Source organism: Sminthopsis crassicaudata, chromosome 1 (assembly GCF_048593235.1).
Source record: "Sminthopsis crassicaudata isolate SCR6 chromosome 1, ASM4859323v1, whole genome shotgun sequence".
NCBI classification, from domain to species: Eukaryota; Metazoa; Chordata; class Mammalia; order Dasyuromorphia; family Dasyuridae; genus Sminthopsis; species Sminthopsis crassicaudata.
Window position 1 is genome coordinate 464,045,880 of NC_133617.1, and position 17,804 is coordinate 464,063,683.

Consider the following 17,804-nt stretch of genomic DNA (forward strand, 5'->3'; position numbering starts at 1 on the left):
AATTCCTATTATTCATGCTTATATTCATACATATTTTGAAAACCTTTTTAAAAGTCATCAGATTCTGTCATCTTCATATAAAGGAAGCCAATTCACATTAAGGAATTAAAAGATTACCTACCTAGCCATCCCAGTAGAACACTACTTCTTTTGGATAGGTTGAGAATATTTAGCCTACTCAATAAAAGAATGATTTATCTTTTCTAACTTAATGGAATGAATAAGGGTACTCAGGCAGTTTGGCTAGGAATTAGAGACAGAAATTATCAGTTTTCCTTTTCTGAACTTCAGATTGGGATGAAACACCCCTCAAAGACAGCCAGCCAATAAAAGTCTCTTGATTTCACATGGGTCCCTTACCTATCTCAATCAATCAACTTAACATTTTATTATGTGCCAAATGCTGGGTACACAAAGACAAAAGTGAAATTTTATCCCTTCCTTCAAGGAACTTACATTCTTTTGGAGGAGAGAAGCTACACATGTAACTAAAATATACAAAACCCATGTAAAGCAGACAGCTCTGGAAGGGAAAGCACTAGGAGGTAGGAAAAGACCTTCATGGGCATTCTAGAAAAGCCAGTCAGTGGGAAAGGCCGACATCTAGAATTATTCAATTTTAAGACCCCTTTTTTTCCTCCTGAAACTTGCTTTTAAGAATTACAAAATACAACTCTACTTAATGAAGATATCACCTCCCAAACTAATACTAATTCTAATTCTAATTGATAAAAATAATTCAATCAGAGTTATATGTAGGTGACTTTAGGTTCATTAATGCCATTCAAAAACTTATAAATTAACCAACAGTTATAGAGCAGGATTATTTTCTCTGACACTTACCACAGTGTTGTTTGAACCAGATTGGATTCAGGTTTAGTGGTGGGCTGAGATTTAGAATATGAGCAATTTTACTCTTTTTCAAATAAGGAATGCATGCTTTTGATCTGCAAATAAAAGTAAAACAATAAAATTCATAGTCTTTTAACCACTTCTATATATATGTAATGACATTTTTGACTAGGTTAATATTTTTAAATCACCATAGAATTCAAGATAATACCAAAAGAATCATCATGGAAAATGCTATTCATATCCAAAAAAGAACTGATGGAGTCTGAATGTAGATCAAAGCAGATCATTTGTAAAACCCTTTCCTGTTTATGATTCTATGAATCTATAAGGTTAAAGAAGAATATAATTTCCTATATACTACATGGCTGCAACAAAAATGTGTGTAATGCAGAGTATCAGATTTGGTGTCAGAAGGGCTTGAATTTTGAAATTCTTTACTTATCTGCAACCTTGGTTAAATCACTTCTCTCTGCCCTAGTTTCCTCATCCACAAAATGGATATGGACTAAATAATCTATGATCATATGAAATATTTTTTAAAAAATATTTTGTAATATGTTCCATAATTTAGTCTTCTATTTCTCCCCCCAGGAATTATATAATAAAGCAAGGTTTACCTGAACTACAACTAATAATACTTGACTTAACTAAATACTAATAGGAGCAATCTATTTTATGGTAAGTTTTGAAATTATTAATTTTTACATTTATTATTTCTCCTTCCCTACTTCCCAACTGAAAAGAAAACCCTCATGACAAATATATTTTATCTAGCAAAACAAATTCCTACACTGGCCATGTCCAAAAATACATGACTTTTCTGATATTTTAAGCTATACTGAATTCTTTCATCACAACAATTATACTACACTGGAGCTACAATTTACAAAATAGTATACCATGGCACTGAAAAAGTTAATTCACTACCTAGGGAAGGACAATTTATTCATGCCATGATAGAATTAGGTTCAATTTTTTAAAATTAAGCCATGTTAAACCTCTCTCACTTTGCTTCTTATATTTTACAAGCAATTATTTCCATGCCTTTGATCTATTTTCAAATGAGTATTTGTTCCTTTTTTCTAAAAGCATAAAACAGTATATCAAGACTCAAACTATTGTAAGCACAGCCTTTTATGTGTATAATATGTATGATTTTCAAGTATGCTTCAGTTGCACTGGGGAGAAAGCAATCATGGCTGCTTTATAATTTAAAGTGAACTTCAAAACATCATCAGGGAGAAAAAAAAATCTAACCAAAGCTTTATGATCATATCTTCATGTTCATAAAGAAAAGATCTCATTTGATTTATAACTCAAAAATAGGTTTCTCTTTGATTTGTCAAACAATACATCCCTCAAGCCCACCTCCACTAAACCAGGTGCATTTTTCACAACTACATTCTCTTTTGTATTACAGTGAGAATAAACAGCATTATTCTCTATACTAATGCTATCTTTAACTTACATAAAGAAAAAGACAATCTACACTGTTCTGTGATAAGATTTACATAAAAATGATAGGAAACAAAGTTTCTGTGGGAGGGGGAAGCACATTTTTAAAAATCTAAACACTATGGGCCTTCATTGAAGGATAAATCAACTTTTGAAATAATAATTATAATACACACACACACACATCAGGTAAAAATAGGTGACTTCATAGTCCCTTCCATATTCAATATATAGGCTTTTTACATATTTGAAGATCTAACTAATACTGGTTTTGGAGTTAAAGGTAGAGAAGAGATTCCTTCCCTCTTTATTTTCTCCTCCTCAAAGATTGAACTTTCAAGCCAACTTATAGTATAACTGCTAAATGTGCATGATGCATATTTCAAATCCAAAATAAGGATATTCTTTCCTTGCAGCAGAGAAGTCAGATGTGCTGATGGTAAAAAACAAAACAAAACCAAAATACAAACAAACAAAAAACTCTTTAAGAGTTAGAAAAGCTGAGATGTCACCAAGGCAGGTGAATAGTCCACATCTCTCCAAACACAAAACAAAGGACCATTCTCCCAGACAAGTAAAGGAAGGAAAGGTATGCACCTTTCCCATCATGGAATTCCATGAAGACACCTTTTGGATTCAGTAATATTTCTAGGGTGACTCCTACTTGAATATGATTATAAATGAAATTTGTCATATAGCAAGCCCTAAAAGATAGTTGAGTAATCTATATTGTTCTTTCCTAGGGAGGAAGTATGGTACAGTAGAAAAAGCACTGGGTTTAGTATCAAAATAAATGAACTGTTTGTTCCTCCTTTGCCTGTTATGAATTACATAATCTGGGCAAGTAATTTCACTTCTCAGAGTTCCAGTTATGAAAAAGTACCATCAAGAACCTAAGGAAAATAAAAACCAACCTGTTTGAGAACAAAAAGTACTGTCACTCATCACAGAGATGAAATGTGCTACTACAGTAAACATGAAATTAAGTAGTTTTAGAGCACTCCCTAAACTGGTACCTAATCAAGATTTCCTCAATATTAGAGAGCAGTGAGAGACAAGAGTTGGAATAGGAAGTGATTGATTCTAGCAATTTAATTTCCTTTTAAACAAAGAATGTCACCCTTCCTTTGGGACACTGTGTGTGGAAAAGCACATATGATTAGGCTTAGTGGATATCTTAGCTATCTTGTTGGGTAAGAAAAAGGATAGGAATAGATTAAATAATGATGGAGATGAAAAACAAAGGATAGCGGTAGAAGCTAAAGAATTTTTTAAATAAAGAATTAGTCTATGTAGTCTTCTCCCAAACACTGTCATTTACTCAGCTAAAGGTTGAGGAAGAATCCACACTGACATCTCTATATTGTTGTGTTGTCAAGACAAGAAATTTTGTATTTTTAATTTTTTTTTTAATATTTTTCTCTCCATTGCGCATTTTTATTTTCCCTCTACATTAGTGTTGAACCAAGCAGCCTATGATCTCATATTGTGATAGAAGCTAAATATAGTTGGTGAAGGCATGGATTTTAATTCACTGACAGTTTTACAGACACACACACACACACACACACACACACACACACACACACACCTTCTCTCTAATAATTACAGACTGCATCTTTAATTCAAAATGTTAGGTATAATCAAAACTTGAACTCTTCATTATAATGAACACTATATGTTCCCCACCAACAGATACAGAGTTTAAATATATTTATGCTACATTAATTCAATGATGTAGTTTGTGAACTGGTTTCCCCATTCTGAAAAAGCAATTTGAAAATATGCCCTCAAAGTTACTAAGCTGGTGAAAGCCCTCTGACACAGCAATACTTAGATTTATCTACAATCTCTTTAGAGAGCTCTATTGTAGATCAATAACTGCCCTCTGAGAGTACACACAAGAGATAACCTCTACTAACAGACAGATGTTAATTGAACTTTGAGCTCTTCCCTAACTCAGCTCAAAATTTTTAATGGAACCATGCAATTCTGCATTAACAGATGAACTAGATGGAGTTCAATGAATCAATGTATCAAACTGATTTTACCATATTTCAGTTTCTTTCTGGACAAGATTCCTGGCAATTCCACATGCTTGGCTAAGCATCCAATAAGTAAAACAAAGTTTCAGGCAAAGTTCAATGAATCAATGTATCAAACTGATTTTACCAGGTTTTAGTTTCTTTCTGGACAAATTCCTAGCAATTCCACATACTTGGCTAAACATCCTATAAGTAAAACAAAGTTTCAAACGTGAGGGCCTTGGATTATGACAGCCTCATTCCAGACACTGAAGTTAAATTTACCATAATGCAGCTAACATGAGTAATCATATGAGGAGTCTTATGACAGTGAAAGGAATTTAAAGTAGAAATCATGTGTCAAATTAAAGGAAGGTGATACACTATTTATACATGAAATACATCACTAATATGTTGATGATTTGTACTATCAATGTCAATTGCAGAGAAAATTGGCATGAAGCCCTGAAGATATAGATTTCAACAAAATATATGATGGTATGCAAGATAAATGAACAATACTAGGTTCCTAGGAATAAGCTTAAGGTATAGTTCTCAATGTTAAAGATTTTGAAAATATATTAGTGTACTCAGACTATGCAAATACATACTACTAATCAAATGAGTAACTTTCAAAACAGAAAAGATAATGAGTGATATGTACAATTAAGCTAACTCTTATGTGCTAACAAAGCAGTAATTTGGTAAAATTAACTAGTGGGAAATTCTCAAATTATTTATATTTGATTTTGGAATGCATTTCCTTCCTCATTCCCTTTATCATCAGATTGACCTTCCTAGTTATGTTTTGTTTTGACTATCTCATTCCCTAGATATGTATAGTTGAATTAGTGGCAGGGCCAAAATGACCAAAACTGCACTCGATATCCAACAATCAGACTAAGATTAAAAAAAGTGATACTAATAATTTGTAAAGCTGTCCATGTATTGATCTAAAACTATAATTAGAAATTTTGCTTACAAGCCCTTTGATACACTGATGGAAAATTTCATTTGGAATAAGAGAGTACCACCTACCTCATTAAATCTATGAAAGAAACTTCTACAATTCATTTTTGGCATCATGTTTAAAAGCTGTCATGACATATGACGGGTAACAACTGACTAGATTTGACATATTATTATTAATCAGGTTTAAAAAATAATGAAATTACTATTAATCAGGTCCAAAAAATAATGTAATTCAGCAATGTCAGTATTACAAGATAATCAATTCTGATGAACATGACTCTTTCCAACAGTGAGATGATTAATGCCAGTTCCAATGATCTTGTGATAAAGAGAGCCATCTACACCCAGAGAGAGGACTGTGGGAACTGAATGTGGATCACAAGGTAACATTCTCACTCTTTTTGTTGTTCACTTGCATTTTATTTCCTTATTTTCTTTCCTTTTTGATCTGATTTTTTTTTTTGTGTAGCAAGAGAATTGTATATATGTTTACACACATTGGATTTAACATATATTTTAACATGTATAACATATATTGGATTGCTTACATCTAGGAGAGGGGTGGAGGGAAAGAAGAGAAAATCTGAAACACAAAGCTATACAACAAGGATCAATGTTGAAAAATTATCTGTGCATGTGTTTTGAAAATAAAAAGGTTAAAAAAAATAGTGCAATTTGATCCAAGAAAATACTAGGAGATTTTTACCTCTCCTCTCCCCACTTACGTAAGATAGGTTCCTCTGGTGTTGACACTCATCATCAAATCTACTCTCTTTGTAGGTGTTTCCAGTGTGTTGGTCAAGCTGATTGCACTAGCATTGTTTACCAAAACGTCAATTCCTATTTTAAAAATAAAATATTTCATTGTAATGCTTCACACTTCATCTGCAAAATGTATAAATTTATTCCTACTTAGACCCCCTGGCCACATGGGTTCAAGTTAAGCAAATTACACAAATATGACAACTGCTCTAACTTACACAAAATAAGCAAGGTAAATAAGCTAATGTCTATTACCTGAATTAAAACTACAATGAAATAATTTTCAGTGGAACAAAACCACAAAAGGCTAAGGTGGGCCTAGTTTTTCTTTGACATATTCCTACTTCCTGGGCTTCATCCTCCTCATCACTGATTACTCACATACTTAAGTTTATATGATCTTCATATGCTGCCTTTTGGTATCCAGGGATAAAAGACACTATTATATTCAATACTGTCTTCCCTCTGGGGTTACCAATCTACATGGAGGGCTTACTTCCTAGCTAATATTATGTTGAAGATTTTTTCACTTTGGGGTCTCCTATTTGAAGGGGATAGCTGCAAAACTATACCATGAAGATGGTACCAACCACAGATAAAATTATGAACTACACTGAGACATAGCAACCTTCTTCCTCTCACTTTATAGTCCTTTAATTTGCAGAATAGATTTTAATTTTTTTTAAATGAGGCTATTCTGTTAATTTTCTTTATTTTCTAAAGGCATGTAATGTTCCTAAGTACATATTTTGAAGTTATCGTGGTTTTTAGAAATTTACTTCCCATACAAGCAGGTTCAAATGTATTAATCTTTGTTTCTAGAGAACCCAACTTAATTTGCAAGTGGAGAATTTTTACTTTTATAGTTTCTTGTATCTCAGACTAGTTCCTGAAACTTTAGTTCAGTTCCCTGGGTATTCTCACTAAAAATTCACAGAAAGGGTAATAATAAAGCAAGTGCCTAAATAGGCAAAGTACAAGTTGTGGGAAGAACTCTTAGTTCTGAGTCATGCTTCATATTTGCCTTTCCCTAACCTCCAAAGTTGTGTCTCTCCTTGACATTTCTGCTTCTACCAAATAATTATAGAGTACCTAAGTTTGTACAAGGGCTCCAATAAGCCTTGTAGAAGAGTAAAAGAATAGCCTAAGACTAAAAAATAGTATTTTTATGCTATTAAAAATTATTGAGGATCTGTCCAAAGAGTTTTTATTTGGTTATATTTATAGATATTTATCATATTAGAAATAAATTAGAGTTTCAGAGATCCCCCAGGATTCTCTAGACCAGTGGCCCTCAAACTTTTTAAATAGGGGACCAGTTCACTGTCCCTCAGACTGTTGGAGGGCGGGACTATAGTAAAAACAAAAACTCACACTCTGTCTCCACCGCTCAGCCCATTTGCCATAACCCAGCAGGCCGCATAAATATCCTCAGCGGGCCGTATCTGGCCCATGGGCCATAGTTTGAGAACCCCTGTTCTAGACCATACATTGAAAACCACTGGCATAAGACATGGTCCCTACTTCCTAGGACCTTATAATAAAGTTGGAAAATAAAAACAAATACATGTTTTATGTTTTGGGATTGGGGCAGTTAGATTAGAGTGCCCAGTCTGGAATCAGGAAGACTCATCTTCCTGAATTTACTCTAGCTATTAGTAGCTAGAGTTGAGTAGTTCGTGTGATGATTGTGGGCAAGTCACTTAACTCTGCCCTCAGTTTCCTCATCTATAAGATGAATTGGAAAAGGAAATAACAAACAATTCAGTATTTTTGCCAAGAAACCCCCACAACAGGGTCACAAAGATTTGGATATGAAATGACTGAATAACAATAACAAAAGCAGAATAGTGTTAGACTTAAAAAGAGTTGGAATCTTTGTGACACTAGATAAGTTAATCCCTTTTTACCTAAAATTCCTTATGTATGAAATGGAAATAATATTTCCAACTGTCTCAGGCATTCCTGTGAAGGAAGCTTTCTATAAATGAGTCATAATTATGAAAGCTTTCTATAAATGAGTGATTATTATTGTAAATAAAGCTCTGTATAAATGTGAATTATTATTTAGAATAGTGAAAAAGAAAAAGATCGTCAGTGACTAAAGAGATGGGATGAAAGCCTTGAAGAACAGATAAGATTTCAATATGCAGAGAGGAAAAAAGAGTAGGCATTTCAGCCAGGTAAAGAAGTAAGAAAGGAGAGCACCTGTTCAGGGACTAGGGAGAAAAACAGATTCAAAAATCAAAGGGATCAGAAGGAAAAATGTAGGAAAAGAGATAAGAATCGGACTGTGTAAGGAGTTTGAAATTTGTGCAGTGTGCCATAGAGAATAACTGAAGATTTCTGAAGCAGTATTGAAGGTGGGAAAAGTTATACCTAGCTCTTAAGAATGCTACAAAATTTCTAATTTAAAAGTTTTATGACAAGATGATATCTGATGAAACTGCTCAGCTCTAGCTACATCCCTTTGTTTAGCCAACACTTAACAATTAGGAAATTACCTCCAAATTTCTGTACGGCTTTTTCTACTGCATCACTGATTTGCTGTTCATCTCTCACATCAACAACACATGGTAAGGCTTTTCCTCCAACAGCTTCAACTAGAAAGGAAAAACAAGAAAAGCACTCATATTTTCCCTTAGGATAAAAAAAAGAGAGAGACAGTAAAGTAGACTTCATAATTTTACTAGTGACTTCATCTTACAATAAGGGTATATACTCCAAGGATTATTCTAGGAAAATTTAACAGTAAAGCCAATCCTATTTTAATGAAAAGAAAGAAGTCAGCCAAAGGCAATTTTAGAAAAATTCATTCTTCAAATGACTAATGTCTTGAAAAGATATTAAAGTGAAAAAACTCAGGCCTCCTTCTTTAAAGTATATGGGATCAATACTTTTTTCATTAATATTTTATTGATATCTTTTGATACATGTATCTCCACTTCCAAATATAACCCTACCTCTTTCCCAACCAGAAGGCTATATCTTATAAACAAAAAATAATTTTTTTTTTTTAAAAAGCAGATGAGCAAAACTAACCAATACATGGATAGAATCTAATAGTATGCACAATATTTCAATAGTCTCTGCAAAGGAAGCAAGGGGGAAGGTTGCATTCTCTTAATCTCTTTTGAGGATCAAGCTTAATCATTATATTTATGTATTAGTAGATATGATTTTTAAAGTATTTTCCAAACGTGACATAAGAGAGAATGGCATAATGGAAAGCACAATGGAGCAGGGTTCAAAGTCATAACTCCAGCCTTTACTATATATGTAAATCACCTAAATTCTCCAAGCATAAGGTTTTTTTTTTCTTTCCTGATAAACAGGGCTATCTATTTGAAAATATTGCTATGAGGAAAATGATTTTTCTAAATATTAATCAGTATATAAATGTGATTAGTTATTTCTGTGTAGGCTTTGATTAAATTCTCAAGATGATTTTTTAAAGATATTATACCAAAAGGCCATTGCCATAACAAAACTTACTTTCTTCAGCAGCAGTATAGATGGTGCCTGGAAGTTTGGGATGGGCCTGGGTGGTCTTTGCAGCAATAACAATATTTGCCCCATCTCTTGCAGCTTTCAATGCAATTGCTTTGCCAATGCCACGGCTTGCACCCGTGATAAAGAGAGTACATCCTGCTAATTTTCTGAAACAGAAGAAAAACATTAGTTAAATAAGGAATTTAGTTACTCTTATATAAAATGAATGTTAAAACTTAAATTGCAAGCTAATTCTGTGATTTTAAGGGAATAACCCTTAGGAAGAAATTTTTCACTGAAATCAAAAATTAATGAAGCTAATAAAAGAAAAACACATCAATTATGCAGCAAGTGCTTATTGGATGTTTGTTGCCTAATTGATAATAGGCCTAATACTTCCTAGTGTTGTTTTTTTTCATTAAATAAATTTTAACTAAAGGAAAGCAGATTTTTGTTTAATATTTTCTTAAATGAATTAATGATCTGTCTTCACTTAGGTACATTCTGTCTGCTAAAGAGTGATTGCTTGGATAACATTTGTTCTTATTGTGACATATTCTTAGCTTATAAAAAACAGCCATTATTGAATTATCTCTACATTGCAAAATCGCCAACTAAACCGTTGCTACCCTGTATGCGGAATGTAAAAACAGCTCAATGATTCATCAAAGGAATTTCAGGGCAGTTTGTAGAACTAGTTCTTTACTTACTGTCCCTTCATGATTTCTCAACTCCAAAATCAATTTTCCTGTTCTCAGAAAAGTGAAACATCTAATCTACAGTAAAATGATGTGCATACATGCAATAAAAGTATTAGACTACTTTTTAAAAAAAGAAAGCATAAACATTTAGCTATTAAAATTTTAAATAATTCAAAGTAGTCATCAGTAGTCCCAAAAATGAAATATATGAAATAAAAGTCATCAATGTTAACCAAGTGAGGTAGCCTCATGTAGTTGAAAAGGGGAAGAGGGGAAGCAGGGCAAGGGGAGGCACTCCTTCTGAAATATTCTAGTTTAATGAACATAGGGTAAATCTCAAACTTTCAGTGCAACTTTCAGTTGCAAACAAGTTGCAATATTGCCAATTGTCTCAAAGCAACTTTCCATATGAACAGTTGTCTGTACAAATGAAATCATAGGGAGCAACCAAATAAAAATAGCACACAAGAGTATTCCAAATTGTTATAGTCTATGAATTTAATAATCTAATTATTCTGTATAACTAATAAACTTTCCCATGTTCCAAGAGTAGTTCATAGTAATTATGAACACAGAAAATTAAAACTTCAACCTAAAACCAAGGATGTTTGTGGAACTTGGTTAAGATATTAAAATGCAAATCAGTGCTAGGTGTCCACAATGTATCTCAAAATTATTTTATCAATAATGTAAACATATCAAACATTTAGCTCGGTGCACAATATCTAAAGCTTAAATGTTTCATATATTTTTCAATAACTAAAAAATGAAAATTTTTAAAATCACTTAAGAAAAATTTTTTTTAGTTATTCAGAAATTGAATCATTGAAACTAAGAGGTCGATTAGGTAGATGGCCACTGGTCTTTTAAAAAAAGAGATCACAATGAATAATTTCGTGTATGTACTGGTAGTTATAGTAACCTTTCACCTAAATAAAGATCTCCCAGTTTTCCAGAGAGGGGGACGCAAAGTAGCTCTCTTATCTAGTTAACTCCGATCACCAATAACACCCATAGATGATCTGAGGGAGGGCCCAAAAACACAGAAAGGAAATCTCTGGAACCTCTTTTAAAAAGTTTGTTCTTTGAACTGGAATTTAAACTTAATCTCTTAAGCGAAAGTTTAAAGCAACACTTAGAGGCGTTCATTCCTTATCAAGTCCTTCCATGAAGTTAGCTCCGATTTCCAGGGATTACCCTTAAATTTAATTTAGAAAGTAGCTTCTATTTAGAGTGCGGGACGATAAAAAAAAAAAAAAAAGTTATACACCGGATTCCCTTCTGGAGAAGAGGTCATGTTAAAAAAAATGTATTCAAATAATTTTTTTTTTTTTTTTTTTCGGGAAAAGTCACTTTCTTTAGGCGATCAGCGAGTGTTAAAGATACAGGAGTTGCCCCTCCCTTAGAAATCCGTTTGGGGTGGGGCAAGGATAGTAAAAGTCCCATAGAAGGAACAAGCCTCAGTTTGGGGGGACGCTGGGAACAGGATTTGTAAAAAGCTCGTCCCGACTGGGGAAAGTAATCGGAAAACGACTAGGCCCTTCTGGAGGGAGGGAGCTTGTCCCTCCGGAGGGGACAGCGTCCTCCCCTGATAGAGGGGGCCTGCATGAGGGAGTCAGGCCGCGGGTGTGTGTCAGGTGTATGTGTGCGGCGGGGTCGGACTGGTTGGAGCTGTTTATCTTGTGTCTCCGAGGCTTATCTTCTGCTGTGTGTTCGTGTGTGTATCTGTGCCGTTTGTGTAAGTTGTGCGCCTTTTTGCCGTCTCCGTGGGGCAGGATGTGTGTCCTGTATGGTGTACCTCCGTGCAGCTTGTGCGTCTCCGCGTGTGTCGTATGTCTGTGTGTGTCCGTGTCGCGGCGGAGGGGGACAGTGGTCTGGCCCAGCGAGCGGGCCCTTACCCGGTGTTGGGCAACATGCTTCCTGTGGGACTGGCGTGCGGCGCAGAGCTGTGGTGGGCCGATGGAGGACTCCTGGAGAAGAGGGGCAGCAGGCGCTGATTCTCCCGCTCAGGCGGAAGTGGCGGCAACAGAGAAGCAGCAGCTGCTGCGGCTGCAGCGGCGGCGACGGCAACGGCGGCAGCGGCAGCAGGGGCCGCAGCGGCGGCGGCGAAGGCGGCGGCTGCGACCAGAGAAGGGGCAAGGAGTCGGGCACTGAAGCTCGTAAACGAGTGAAGCTCGGCTTGGGACTCCCGGGGTTAGGAGTGACAGGAGATAAACTTGGGGAGGGTGGAGGTGAGGTTGTGTGACCTTTAAGGTTAAGTCCCACGGCCGCCTTTCCCTGTACAAAGGTCACAAGACTCGCAGAGCCCGGATGATGATGTTAAATCTGCTGCAGCAGCAGCGGGAGCAGCGCGCTCCCGCCGCGCGCCACCCCACCCGACCCAGGCTCGCGCTCCCAGGCCAGGAGGAGGAGCATGCGTCAATCCGTTCCCAGCGGTCTACGGCTGGCTCCGTGGGCCCTGCGCCCGGCCGGCCCAGCCAGCCAGCCCGCTAGCGCGCGCGCCTCGCGAGGCAGCCCCCGTCTACTCTGGCCCCGCCCCTGGTCGCGCGGGCACTTAACTTACCTTAACAATCGGTCTCCCCGCTGACGTCCGCGTTCTAGGCGCGTAGGTCACCTCGCGCGGCTGCGCGCGATCACAGGCACAAGAATCCCGGCTGCCTTGCGTGCCACACCCCCCAGTCCCTCCTCCCTACTTCTCCCGCCCCGGGCTCTTCCTCTTTCTCCGGGTTTTTTCTCTCTGGTAAAGGTAGCTGGGGAAGGGCTAGAACAGGTCAAAGTCAGGACCAGGGTCACTGGGCGGGAAAAGAGAAGGGAAAAAGAACGAGGAGAAAGGGAGCAAGGGAGAAAGGACTGGGAGGGAAACCACTTGAGATGTCAGAGGTAGGGCTCCTACTCTTACGGGAGATCGTCTTCCGGTTCCTTTGCTGTGCTCGGTTGCCTCTTCGGTGAAAAGAGTTGTTCTAATACAGGAATTCTTAACCCAGACTTTACGAACTGAAACAAATTTGGTAACTTATTTCAGTACAACTGATTTCCTATGTGTTTTATTTTAGGGAGAGTGAGAAAGGATCGGTTAGATCCCCAGTTGCCACAAGGGAGGAATCTGTAAATGACATTCCAGCTTGAAATTCAGTTACTTTTAGGAAGCCCTTTGGCTAAGATGTTGGATTTAGAAATCGTATCATTAAAAAAAAGTTGGAAACGACAAGCTTGGAGAAGAGGGGGAAAATAAGAGATCTGGTTGCTGCCTTCAAGTTTTCAATAGGCCATTATGATAGAAATAGATGAATTCTGGGTTACTCCACTGTAGGAGAACATAGAGATGTTTTCTATGCTGGGAGTTCCCCTGAATCAGTGAAATAAAAGATCCAGAACTACCCTCACTCCCCTCTCCCACCCCCAAAATAGATGGTAATTGTGGAGAAACATTTAGGAAACATACAATTAAAACTAACCAAGGCTCGACTGTTGTATTAGGTAGTAGAGATATTCCATCAAAAGCTAAACAACCTGTACCATAATCTCCCTTTAGATCATAGATGTAAGATTGAAAAGGGCCTCATTTTACAGATATGAAAACTGAGGTACATGGAGGTTAAGCTACTTGACAAAGGTCACAGAAGCCTCAGAGATGAGATTATGAATCCAGTGTTTTGATTGTTAGAGTCAGTCTTTCCATTATACCACGCTGTACCATTGGGTGGAATGTTGACCCTTTCAGGGATCCAATTATTTTTTTCTTTTAGTTACACTATTCTGTTTCTTTTCATCTTCTGCTGAGCCCTTCTTAGTCTTCTTTATTAATTCTTTATACTTTCTGATTGGGGCTTTGTGTTTTTATATACATTTTCCTATCTCATGCATCTTCAACTGTTCCTTTTATGTAGATGTGACTCAACTCCTGTCTCATGCTTTCAATTCTCCATTTCCTTACTGATAAACCTTAAAATCAAAATGACTAAAATTGAACATCTTCCATTTATCCTTCCTATCCAATTTCCTTTTCTTAAACAGTAAACTTAGCATTTATTAAGCACCTACTATATACCAGGTACTGTGCAAAATACTAGGGATGTCAAGAAAGGTTAAAAGCCAGTTCCTGTTCTCAAGGAATTTAGAGTATAAGGAGGGAGACAACATGCAACTATGTGCAAGCAAATAATTCATATTAGTTTGAGGTCCAACAGAGATAAGGCACTAGCATTAAAAGGAATAAGAGATGACTTCTTGTAGAGGGTAAAACTTAAGCTGGGATATGAAAGAAGTCAGGGGAGCCAGGAGATAATGATGAGAGGCAGAGCATTCTAGGAATGGGGGACAACTAATAAAAATTCAAAGCCAGGAAGGAACAGCAAGGAGGCCAGTGTCACTGAAATACAAATTATATGGCATTGAGTAAAATATAATTCTGGGAAGGTTATGTGCCCAATGGAGGACTTTTTATCCTAGAAGTAATAACAAGAAATTATTGAATGGGGATGGCACAGTTTGGGATGGGGAGAAGATGAGGTATGACATGGTCAGATCTGTGCTTTAGGAAGATCAGTTTGACAGCTGAACAGAAAGTGGGCTGGAGTGGAGAGAAACCTGATGCAAAAGACCATCCAGAAGACTATTTCAAAAGTACAGGTATGAGGTGATAAGGGCCAGAACCAGGGTGGGTAGTAGTATTGTGGGAGAGAAGAGACAGTATACTAGAGACATGATTTATAGATTAGAAAAAAAAAAAATGGTGCCATTGACACTGGGGAGGGGAAAGGTGTAAAAGGGAAAAGTTGAAGTTGACATCCAGATTGCAATCCTGGAGAATGAGGAGGATAAAATTCTTTAAAGTTTTCCTCTGGAGCCTAACAATAAAAGTCCAAATACTTTTAATAAAGTGTAAAAAGGTACATGTGTGTTGCCCATATAGGATATAACCATATGGCCAGCCTAGATTTGGCTTGCAGGAAAGCATGAATAGACATTTCTAGAGTACCTTCCACCCACTCTTTTCCAAAAAAGATATTTTTCCCACCAAGAAGAAAAGCAAGAGATTGGCACCAGAGGTTGACTACTCTGCTCTTCTCAGAGAATGGATGCCAGACTAGAATTATATCTTTCTGTTCCCACCAAATATTGTTAGTCTAGAGAAAATAATTTTTAGGTTCAAGTTGAGCACCTGGTTGCTATCCTTAACAAAGAAGTAGTGCCCCAAACTATATTTCCAAGGATTTACTTCCCATTAAATGCCATTCCCACAAATGATAAAGATAGCAAATAAACCTATTTATTATTTTCAAATGCAAACAGAAATAAAAGAAAGCATACAGATGAGTATATACTAGACAATATAAAGCTCAGAGTGAATCAGCTGTTCCATTGGGAATAAGTTATCTGTACTCAGATTTCTAAATCTCATCTAAAAGTTCTAATTTTCTAAATTAGTTCTAAATTTCACCTAATTTTTCCCAAAAATCTCTTCACTCTGAGAACAGTATGGAACTGTATGTACTTTTTATCAAAACCTTGAAGCCAAAAGGCCAAGGTCACACTTCCCAAGCTCTTGTCATCTCTGATTCTCAAATAGGCTAAAGTATTAAGGAATCAAGCAAGATCTACTCATAAAGAGAGCACCATGCAAATGAGATTTGAGTCATAGATTACACAAAAATTTAATAAACAATCTGGGAAATGAAGAGAAATTAAGAAGCCTCTTGATGACAATGAAAGAGGACTATAAAAGTTATCTTGAAGCTTAACACGAAAAATACACACAAAACAAAAAACGAAGATCTTGGTAACTGGTCCCATTACTTCCTGACAAATAAAAAGAGAAGAAATGAAAGCAAGCAGTGTTAGATTTTATATTTTTGGGTTCAGAGATCATTGCAGGAAGCAATTTGCAATGATAAAATTAAAAGATGCTTTTTAAAAGGAAAATTATGTCAAATTTAGACAGCACATTAAAAAGCAAATATATTGTCTTGTCAACAAAGGTCTATATACTCAAAGCTCTGGTTTTTCCAGTAGCATTACTCATTATGGCATTAGACTATAAGGAAAACTGAGTGCTACAAAATGGACACTTTGACTTTTTCCATGAAGCTTTCCAGTGTAGCTCTTTTTGAACATTTCTTTTGAAATCTTATAACTTTTATCACTCGAATTCTTAATTATGTATCATATACTATTGTATACATGTTTTATTTACATTATCAAACTCTGAAAATAAATGACTAAAGACCCACAAAGATTTTGCAGCAACTGTTAACTCTTGAGAATATCAAAGAGCTCACACAGATTGTACACTAACTGTTAAGTCCAAAAAAATAAAGATAAATAAACCAAAGAGCCACAGAAATTACACACCAACTGTTAACTCTGAAAAGTAAAATAAAACCAAGGAGTCCATAGAAGTTATAAGCAAAAAGCTTTCTCTATTCCATTAGAGGAGGGAAAGTATTCCATGGTCTGCTTTAGGGACAAGCTTACTTTTTGCCTTAGGCATTGAGGCTAAGCCTTGATACATATGCTTGTGGCTACACAAGAACCTGTAAGGTGAGTTGAGCCATAATAGTAAGAAATAACAGCAACAATGAGGTTGTAAATCTAGCTGGGACTAAATTGAGCCACTTCTGTGACTTAGTTGAGGAAGAATTATCCAGAGAATGAGCATAAAGTATTATATTGTTATGCCAAGCTCAGGGCACAGTTGGCTTGCTGGATCTTAGCTCTGGAAAACAAAATGTCTCCTAATATTAAGAAAAGAAAGGAGTAAAAAAAAGGAATAGTCTTGACATGAAGGTCCTGATAATATGTATATAGCCTTCCCACTGGATTGCAAGTTCTTCAAGGGGACAGGGATCATGTTTCCTGCTAAGTTATATGTGTGTGTAACCAGGCATACCAAAATATCTATCTAAAAATATTATCAGTCATGGGGCTGTCTATGAAAAATATTCTTCAAATGCCTGCTCTTCACATTGACTTCCTACTATACTTCCCTGCCTCCTTACCTTCCCCTCCCTCCAATTTTTCACCATTAAAGACAGGCTAAACTAGAGAGAGCTAAGTGGTATAGTAAATATAGTGCTGGATTTAGACTCTGTGTGATCCTGGCTAGGTAAATCACCATAACTTCTACTTGCCTCACTTTATCTATAAACTGGATACAAAAATAGCATTGCCCTCATAGGGTTGAGAGGATCATATAAGATAAAACATTTAAAATATTTTGCAAATCTTAAAGTATTCTATAAATTACAGATATTATTTTTGATGTTATTGTTATGTTACCCAACAGAACTGCAAAGTAAACAGCTTATCCCGCTTCCTATTTATATGCACCTCTCTCCCATTCTCTGGAATCATCTTTGCCTTCCAAAGCATTTCTATCTCTGACTCAAGTATGTTTCCTTTCTGTTCTCTTTTGAGTAGCCAAACCCTCCCTGGTACCCTGGATTCTGCTAGATGAGCATTTTGCCCCAAACTGGGCTATCATATTTCTTCTGGGCCTTTTCCAAATTTCATACATAACCCTTCCACTCTTACCTCTACTCTT

The 17,804-nt window shown here is 36.3% G+C and overlaps 1 protein-coding gene across 3 annotated transcripts in view; it reads right to left on the reverse strand.

The window, feature by feature from the left end:
• HSDL2 (hydroxysteroid dehydrogenase like 2) overlaps positions 1 to 12,830 on the reverse strand; it is a 35,803-nt gene extending 22,973 nt beyond the window's left edge. The window contains exons 1-5 of one of the 3 annotated variants that reach the window (XM_074280877.1): positions 12,160 to 12,830; positions 9,564 to 9,727; positions 8,573 to 8,671; positions 6,032 to 6,146; positions 844 to 947 (exon numbers count right to left, since the gene is read on the reverse strand). In XM_074280877.1, the coding sequence (XP_074136978.1) occupies positions 844 to 947; positions 6,032 to 6,146; positions 8,573 to 8,671; positions 9,564 to 9,727; positions 12,160 to 12,176 (499 nt within the window). In that variant the 5' untranslated portion in view covers positions 12,177 to 12,830. Of the gene's footprint in view, positions 1 to 843; positions 948 to 6,031; positions 6,147 to 8,572; positions 8,697 to 9,534; positions 9,728 to 12,159 lie in introns of all 3 variants that reach the window. The other 2 variants (XM_074280875.1, XM_074280876.1) reach the window with 2 other exon arrangements.
• Between the last annotated feature and the right edge of the window lie 4,974 nt (positions 12,831 to 17,804).